The sequence below is a fragment of the Lipotes vexillifer genome, unplaced genomic scaffold (assembly GCF_000442215.2).
Source record: "Lipotes vexillifer unplaced genomic scaffold, Lipotes_vexillifer_v1.1 scaffold478, whole genome shotgun sequence".
Taxonomy (NCBI): Eukaryota; Metazoa; Chordata; class Mammalia; order Artiodactyla; family Lipotidae; genus Lipotes; species Lipotes vexillifer.
The window spans coordinates 258,820-268,053 of record NW_006779682.1 but is presented as its reverse complement, the minus strand read 5'-3'; the positions used below and the strand labels follow the sequence as shown (position 1 = coordinate 268,053).

Below are 9,234 nucleotides of genomic sequence, written 5' to 3'. Positions count from 1 at the left end.
CCCGCGTCCCCTGCATCGGCAGGCGGACTCTCAAGCACTGCGCCACCAGGGAAGCCCTCTGGTTCTCTTTTAATGAAGAAAGCGGGTACAGGAAATAGGCTAAACCTGATATCATGATGTTATGTTCTCTTTTGCAATTTATACTGGGAAAAAGTTGTCAAGGTTTTCATATTTGGGGGGATAAGCTTTAAACAACCCCTGCACCCAGAACTGTGGTCCATAGACATGTTGGGGGCCTGCTGGGGCCCGGGAGCTCACTTATTTCCTGTCTGCGTTCAGAACATGACGAATACGGTGGTGAGGACCACGCTGAGGAACGACCTGTCCCCAGAGGGCATCATCCATCACCTGAAAATCCTGAGCCCTATCCACTGCGCCTTCCAGAATGACCTCCTGACGTCATCGGGCTACACCCCGGAGTGGGGGTAAGTGCAGAGGTGTCTCCCCAATTCCCTGCAGCTCACGTTCCTCCCAGCACCATCACTTGGGGGTTTCTTTAGGGTTTTAATCACTTGAGGACCCTTCTGAGAGACTGAACATACAAAAGGCAGTGGCCAAGATGATTAATAACTGCCAGCTTCCCTAGATTTGTCCCCATCTCCAGTTTCGAACCAACCAGGGAAAGCCAGATCTGTTCCCCTAGCCAGTCACATAGGACACCCCCATCAGGGCACACCTCTCTCCCCCTTTCCCCTGTGAAGCTCACCCCTCCTCTGCCTGCCTTTGAGTCTCCACCAAACTCTAGTGACCGGGGCTGACCCCAGCTCCAGCCAACTCAAAAAAAAAAATAGCTTTTCTTTTCTTGTTCTCATTTGGGTGGTCTTCTTTTAATTCCATCTTTCTTTGGAGTATTTTGGGGAGAAGTGGGAACAGGAGGGTCACAGAAGCAGAACCCACCCCCCACCCCGCAAATGCTCTCTCTTGCAGGGTTTACACCGTCATCGAGGACCTCCACGGCGCTGGAAGTTTTGTCACTGAAATGCAGTTATTTATTGGAGACTCTCCTATTCCTCAAAATTATACCGTGTCTGCCAGTGATGATGTCAAGATTGAAGTAGGGCTCTATAAACAGAAAAGCAACCTCAAGGTGGTCCTGACCGAGTGCTGGGCAACGCCATCCAGCAATGCCAGGGACCCGGTCATGTTTGGCTTCATCAACAACAGGTAGGGGCTCAGGGGGCACTGGGCACCCACCCCCCCTGTGTAGCTTTCTTTGGACCCTCTGAATTTCCAGACACGCATGGATGCAGACCTGGGTTTTAGGCGGTGCCCTCAGGAGACCCTCCTCTTGGGAACTGGACATCTAGCCATTCTTGCCTTCTTGTAGCCTAGTGGGGATGCTCTGTGTGCACTCAGGTGCACGGTAAGGAAACTCACCTGGGAACAAGGACAGGAGGGCCAGTTTAGAACTAATGAGTCACTTTGTCTCTTCCCAGCTGCCCTATCCCCAATACACACACGAATGTGATTGAGAACGGCAACTCCAACAAGGCCCAGTTTAAGCTGAAAATCTTTTCCTTCATCAACAACTCCATAGTCTATCTGCACTGCAAACTCCGCATCTGCATGGAATCCCCTGGAACCACGTGCAAAATAGTAGGTGTTTTGCTGTTCTAAACCTCTGGACTCACCCTCTTTGTTATGAGGAGGGTTGCTCTGATCAGAAGCTCAGGGCCTGGGCATTTCTGGGGCCAGACTTCAGGGAGGAGGTGCTGAGCCCTGCAGACTTGGCCCTTAAAAGACATGAAATGAGGTTTTAATGGTGGGCAGTCCTGGGTGAGGACCAGTGTCGCTGGGGGGCTAACTTGAGTCCTTCCTTAGACCTTACCATTCCACTGGCCATCACATCAGACCTTCCTTGTCATGGTGCTGTAATGTTTCTCCTTCGAGGTGATCGAATGCATACTTAGGTGTAAAAATATTATTTTAATTTGAAATTATTTTTAGCAAGTCGGTGGCACACTGCTGAATCCTAGCCACTAGGTTATTTAGTCAGGTTTTTGTTCTTTCCAGTTCAGCATTTATGCTGGGATTATGAATAACTTTACATTCTCATTTCCTCAGAACTTTGAATTTGAAAAGTGCTTTGCACTTCTGGGTTGGAGAGTTATTCTTCATCCACAGACAAGTATGTGAAGTGACTGTCATGTGTCACCTGTGGTTGGCGAAAGCATGGAGGGCTCTGTTGGCCTTTGGTTCAGCATATTTCTCTCTCCTTTGGGGACACGTTTGTTCCTGTGCTCCTTACAAAACTTGGGCAGTTTTCCTGGGTGATCAGGGCCAAACATCAGTCAGAATGCACAGCAGAAGAAATCCAGTGAGTCCTGATTTTGCTGTCACTTTTTCTCAAACAGTAGGTCTACTGGAACAACAGCAGGAAAGGAACACGCACTCCTGGTGCCTGCCCGCTGAGGGGCTCCGAGCCTGTATCAGCCCCTTAGAAACCCTAGGGTGTTAATGACCATGACAGCTTTGACAGGGAGCAGCCGGTTCTCAAATTCTCTACACTATGAGCTTCACGTATTTCTTTCCAAGCTCCTCTAGGATGGGTGTTGTATTGGTTTCCTGGGGCTGCTGTAACAAAGTACCTCAGGCTGGGCAGCTTAAATAACATAAATCTACCCTCGCACAGTCTGGAGGCTGGAAGTCCGAGATCAAGGTGTCGTCGGCTGGGCTGTTCCTTGTGAGGCTGTGGGAGAATCTGTTCCAGGTCCAGCTCCCTGACTGATCGATGTCACCTTCTCCCTGTGTCTTCATATGTCTTCCCTCTGTGCATATCTGCATCTGTGTTCAAATGTCCTCTTTTTGCAAGAACACAGTCCTATTGGATTAGGGCCACCCTACTGACGTCATCTTAACGCGATCATCTGCAAAGACCCTATTTCCAAATAAGGTCACGTCCACAGGTACTGAGGTTAGGACTGCAACATCTTTTGGGGGACACAATGCACCCCATAGCAGGTGTATGGTAGACAGATTCTATCATGTCATTGAAACTTTTCGTCAGGCCAAGGTATTAAAAGGAGCAGGTGTCTGCCGCAGGCTGTGGAGAACAAAGGGTGACTCTGAGACGATGCCCCCAGGGGCCAAGGGGCCAGAGCTGGAAACTGGAGATAGCACAGGGGGCTACATCTTGCTTCCTCCAACCCTCCTGCTGCCCAGCCCTCCCCCATCCAGTTGGGCACCCTGCCTGCACATCCCCGAGGCCCAGGTGGTCCAGCCTCCCCTGACCGAGCTCATCCATCGTGACTTGACGTTTCCAGCAGGAAGGAACATGTACGAATCAGAGTATCAACCCTGATAGTGGGTACGTTTCTCATAAACATTGTTCAGCTAATTTGTACTTTTTCTCCTTTTAAAATTACAGAACTGCGACGACTTTCGGTCGCTGAGAAATGGTGAGCCCTCTGCAACGCACCAGATGTCCTGGGGACCCCTGATTCGGTCCGAAGGTGAGCTGGTGACTTGGTTTAGACAACTAAACTTGGGTATTGATTCAGAAACTGCTAGCAGTCCCCAAATATCTGTTCTCTTCTCCTTCCATGGTAATAGAACCCCCAGTTTTTAGGGGACAGGTGGCTGCCAGGAATAAAAACTATAATTCCCAACTGACCTCACAGCAAGAGTGGCCATATGAATGAGCTCTGGCTAATGAGATGCAAAAGAGAGTGTCAAGTGACAACTTTTTTTTTTTTTACATCTTGATTGGAGTATAATTGCTTTACAATGGTGTGTTAGTTTCTGCTTTATAACAAAGTGAATCAGTTATACATATACATACATCCCCATATCCCCTCCCTCTTGCGTCTCCCTCCCTCCCTCCCACCCCTCTAGGTGGTCACAAAGCACCGTGTGCCTGCCTTATAAACATTCCGGTACCCACCCGGCTGCCTGACATTCAGGGGAGGCGGCTGCAGGCAGCCGCCATCTGGGGGCATGAGCACTGTGGAGGCGGGAGCCGGGAGCCCCAGGACACCGTGGAGCGAAGCTGCAGGGCCAGGCCTGGGCTCTGGCCTCCGATGTTTATGCCAGAAAGAAATAAGCTTCCATTTTCTTTGTCGCTGCTATTTTGGGTTTTTCTCTTCCTTTCGGCTAAACCTAATCCTAGTTGACTTTCCTTTTTTATTGTTTTTCTTCCAAACTTGGATGGCCCTCCTTGCCTCCCTATTTTCCCATACAGGAACTTCCGGGTTTTGGATACAGGGTGTAAACCGGGATGGGTGTGCTAACCAGGGCTTGGGAAGGGAGGTCTTTTTTTTTTTTTTTTGTGGTACGCGGGCCTCTCACTGCTGTGGCCTCTCCCGTTGAGGAGCACAGGCTCCGGATGCGCAGGCTCAGCGGCCATGGCTCACGGGCCCAGCCGCTCCACGGCATGTGGGATCTTCCCGGACTGGGGCACGAACCCGCGTCCCCTGCATCGGCAGGCGGACTCTCAACCACTGCGCCACCAGGGAAGCCCCAAGGGAGGTCTTCTTAGCCAGTGATATTCAACTGCTGATTCTCATCCAGAGGATTTTGGAAATGAAAATAAAAGTCACAGGTCCCAGGCCATGCCCCAGGCCAACCAACTCAATGTCTCTGGAGCTAGATTCCAGGCCCTGGTGTTTGCACCAGTCCTCGGACGATCGCTGGCCTGGGTCCTGGGACAATGTGCCTTTCCTATTCTCTTCTTTGTCTTAAATGGCTGAGAACTGATGGATCTAATATGAAAGAGAATGTATGTGAATTGCATTCTTATTTATAGAAACAGAACTTCTATTTATTTGTAGATATTACAGATAATATCAAAACTAGAGTGCAAAAAACACTGGGTTTGGAGTCAGGAGGCCTGTGTTTAAATATAGGCTCTCGTACTTTGGAGCTGTGTGGTCTTAGGGATATTCCTGAGTCTTCTGAGTCCCATCCGTCCATCCATCATTCCTCCATCCATCCACTCACCTACCCACTTATTCATTATCTCCTCTGTGCTTTTTCTCTACATCATAGGAGTTATTACAACAGTCCTACATACCTGGCCAATAAGATTACAGTAAATAAAAATCCTCTGTGAGGCTAAAATTTGTGATGCTGGAGCTAGGTTGCCTGGAGACAAAACTTGGGTCTGACTTCGGGCATGCTGCCTCATTTGCCTCATCTGTAAAATGGGGACAACAATAATGATGATAGTAATTCCTAGTTCATACGGTGCGTTGTCCATAGCAATTACTAGTAAGTGTTATTTATTATCCTTCCTAACCGGTAGTGCACTTTACTAACACAACCATTGCAGAGAACCCCAAACACAATAAGGGTGTAGACGGTCAAGCTCAATGACAAGGATTATAATTACTCATTTTGTCCATCATTCTTTCTCATTGTATTATTAGATTTTTTGCTTCATAACTGTGTCATACAAATATACAGAAAAATCATTTAGAAACTTGGAATCTCTCAGCTGGTAGGCAGGTGATTACATTTTAATAGTGTGTAGTAACAGAAATACTGCTGGAGACACAGAGTGAAAAGAGACTGGCAGACAAGTACCTCTGGGATTTTATCTCTGCCCCTCCCACTGGGCACCCATGACCTGTCCCCTGCTATCACATCACTTCTACTCTGGGGAAGAATGAGAACACTGAGAGATCTCAGGGAACATGTCCAAGCTCACACAGCTGTCACCTGGACAAGCTGGGCCTCTCCCAGCACTTCCAGGCTTTTCCTAACCCACCCACCCTTGGTCTCCAGGGGCTTCCCTGGCTTCCTTTCCAGGGGTCAGTCCACCCCAGCCTTCACACCACGGGTGTTCGTTTTCTGGGGCTAGTGACACAGGAAACTAAGAATCACAAACCGCGTGGCTTAAAATAACAGAAACTACTCTCTCACAGTCTGGAGACCCAAGTCCAAGGTCATGGCGTGGGCAGGGCTGGTTCCTTCCAAAGTCCCTGAGGGAGAATCCGTTCTAGGCCTCTGTCCCAGCTTCTGGTGATTCTGGTCTGGCAGCCTTGGCTTGTGGCTGCATCCCTCCAGCCTCTGCCTCTGTATCACATGGTTTTTCCTGAAGGTCTCTGTCTTCTTACAAGGACACCAGTCATTGAATTAGGGGCCTCTTCTGCTTCAGTATAACTTAACTAAAGATGTCTGCAATGACCCTATTTCCAAATAAGGTCACATTCTCAGGCACTGGGGGTTAGGACTCAACACACTTGCTTTGGAGGGATACACTTCAACACATAACGCTGTGTGTTGGCAATTTTAAGGCAGCATCCAACTGGTAATCATTCCTGAATCTGTGCTACCAACAAATCATATATCGGCACTGTAATTTTTGCACTTAATTTTTGGAAATCATCCATGGCCATTTGCTTTATAGAGAACATTATTTCTCACTCACTAGAGTTTTTTTTGTTTTTTTTTTTTGGCGGTATGTGGGCCTCTCACTGTTGTGGCCTCTCCTGTTGCGGAGCACAGGTTCTGGATGCGCAGGCTCAGCGGCCATGGCTCACGGGCCCAGCTGCTCCGCGGCATGTGGGATCCTCCCGGACTGGGACACGAACCCGTGTCCCCTGCATCGGCAGGCGGACTCTCAACCACTGCACCACCAGGGAAGCCCCACTAGAGTTTTGTGTGTGAAGAGGTAGAGAATGTTTGAGATTAATGTCTGTGGGATCCTGAAATGTCCCAGTGGGAAGGGTCTGGAACAATTATTGAGGCAGCTCAGAAGTGAGGGGCCTGGGTGTCCCCAGAGAACAGCTGAGCTGGACCTCAGACCTCTGGAAGGACCTGGACCCTCTGGAAGGGGCCAGGGTTATATGTACCCTGCTCCTGGGTTATTTGCATGGCGGGAGGTCCTCCATCACTTTCCCTCACCAAGATGTGTCTCCTTCACAAGAGCAGCGATAGGTTAGTGTCTTTGCGAAAAGCTGGATCATGGGCATCACCACCGTGATATCACAGCAGCCCTGTGCGTGGTGCGCTGCTCTTGCTATCCTGGGGGAGGACCAGTGTCTTTTATTTAAGCATCTCGTCCATCATGAACTGACAGATGGTTACTATGTTTAAGGAAATACCCCCACTGATGGCGCGGGTCACGTTGCGACACAGGGTCCCTCTCTATTTGTAAGCATCTCTCCTGGACCAGTAACCGTTCCTGGACCATGGTAACAAGTGGATGGCACCGGCCTGTGGACCCCACTCAGAGCAGCTCTGAGTCAGTGGCCAGTTAAGAGTGCTCGGCTGCAGGGAACAGAAACCCAGCTGGAGAGGCAGCGACCGAACACGTTCGGTCATCTCTGTAGCTGCCAGTCTGGGGCTGGGGCTGGGCTCCACGGGGCCAACAAGGGGGTCTCTTCTGCCTTTCTGCTCCAGCATCCTCAGGGCAGACAGCCCCCCTTGTGCTCACAAGTTGGTCCCCTACATGAGGCACAGGAGAAAGGGGAAGTGTCCACTGTAGCACCCACTGGAGGATGGATTTAAGATCCAGCCATGAAGGGGTTGTCAGGAAGCTGGTGCCCCAGAGTCTGGAGGCCTCAAGTTCCTTGGGAGATTGCAGCCACTCCAGCAACTGTCCCCAGTATCCCTATCCCAGTGTGGTTCTCCGTTTGGAGGAGGGGGTTGCCCTGTTCCAGCTGGCCCACCATCCAGGCAGTCTGGTGGGAGCCTCTTCTAGGCCATTGTTGAATCACTTTGGTGTCTGCACTCGTCTGAGCCATGACTGGGAGACCCGGAGCAGCGGCCACTTCTGTAAACAGCCCCAGAAATGGAAAACGGGATCTCCAGTGTCCCTTATTGGCCAGGAATGCTTCCCTACCCAGACCTTTCTGATAAGCTCCTGTGGTAAAATTGAGATAAAATTCACCTAATATAAAGTTAACTGTTTTAAAAGAAGTAATTGGACGGAATTCAGCACCTTCACCACCCTTCTCTAGTTTCAAAACATTTTTGTCACCCAAAGCAGCTCCATGCCCACAGGAGGGAGTGACTCCCCAGCCCTTCCCCTGCCCCTGAAACTACCTGGGTTGGCTTCCTGTCTCTGGTTTCCCTAGAAACAGGGTCACACGACGATGTGTGGTCCTTGGAGACTGCTGCCTGTCACTCAGCACAATGGATGTTTTCAAGGCTCATCCATGTCATAACCTGTGGCCGAATCTCATTCCTTTTATGGCCGAATATTATTCCACTGGGTGGATGGACCACATATTGTTTATTCATTCATCCTTTGACGGATTTGGGGGCTGTTTCCCCCTTTCGGCTGTTCTGGATATGCTGCTATGTGGCCGAGTGTATGAGTATTTATTGAGTCCCTGTTTTCAGCAGTTTGGGGTCCAGGCTCTCCTGTGCTTTCCTGCCCCCAAGTGCGGGGAAGGCCAGCTTCTCGGTGCTGTGCAGTGTGTGGGCACAGTGTGTCTCTGTGCAGGGCACGCTGAGTGCTCTGCCCCGACCTGGAGAGCCTGTGGCTCCCGTGCGGCCTCCTTCCTCTTGGTCAGAGATTATACAGAACGTGGGCAGGCAGACCTGTCCTGGCTGCTGTGTTCTCCTGGGCTTGGGGCGGGGGCACGGGCACGCTGAACGTCTGACGCGTGAGAGCTTGCTCCATCGCGGGTTTGTCCCGTCCCGAGCCCTCCATCCAGGGGTGATGCTGCGGCCCCGCTGGGACCAGGCCGAGCTGCTTTGGACAGACCACCCACCTGCGCCTGTTTCATCCCTGCAGGAGAACCTCCAGCTGCAAAGCTGGGCCTGCGAGCCAGTTACCTGGTCCTCATGCTGGTGGCTGCCTTTGCCTTGGTGGCGGGGCCAGCTGCCCTTCTCATCATGCGCTACCAGAGAATGACCGGAAAATACAACCTCAAAACCCAGTCCGACAACTTCAGCTACCAGGTGTTCCACGAATAAGGAGCCCGGCTGCTCGCAGGTGCGTGAGGAGGGAGGCCCATCTCGTCTGATGCACCAGTCCTGCCTTTGCCACCGAGGGTGCCTGCACAGTGCCTCCCGCGGGGTTTGGCAAAGGGTAGATTTGTGGGTTTCGGCGGCTCATGCCTGTGATACTGTGATTTATAATCAGAAATATATACTTGGTCTTCACCCACTGCTCCTGGCACAGAGGTCCTGAAACCCTTGGAATTTCTTAAGTGCTGAGGGTGGTAAAGGTGTTTTTGTTATATTAGTGAGGTGACCTTTGGCCTGTGCCTTAGAATGGGGGCCGGTTGCTGGGAGACACTGCCGCGTGATTAGAGGGCTAGGTGTGCTCTGCTGAGGCTC

At 50.8% G+C, this 9,234-nt stretch overlaps 1 protein-coding gene and 1 pseudogene across 1 annotated transcript in view; one reads left to right on the top strand and one right to left on the bottom strand.

Moving 5' to 3' along the window:
• Positions 1-227, bottom strand: part of LOC103085877 (ubiquitin carboxyl-terminal hydrolase 1 pseudogene) — a 2,297-nt pseudogene extending 2,070 nt beyond the window's left edge.
• Positions 1-8,868, top strand: part of UMODL1 (uromodulin like 1) — a 63,156-nt gene extending 54,288 nt beyond the window's left edge. Inside the window, exons 18-22 of the mRNA XM_007452871.1 lie at positions 280-425; positions 928-1,164; positions 1,437-1,596; positions 3,368-3,452; positions 8,687-8,868. Coding sequence (XP_007452933.1) covers positions 280-425; positions 928-1,164; positions 1,437-1,596; positions 3,368-3,452; positions 8,687-8,868 — 810 coding nt within the window. The remainder of the gene's footprint in view (positions 1-279; positions 426-927; positions 1,165-1,436; positions 1,597-3,367; positions 3,453-8,686) is intronic.
• Positions 8,869-9,234: the final 366 nt, after the last annotated feature.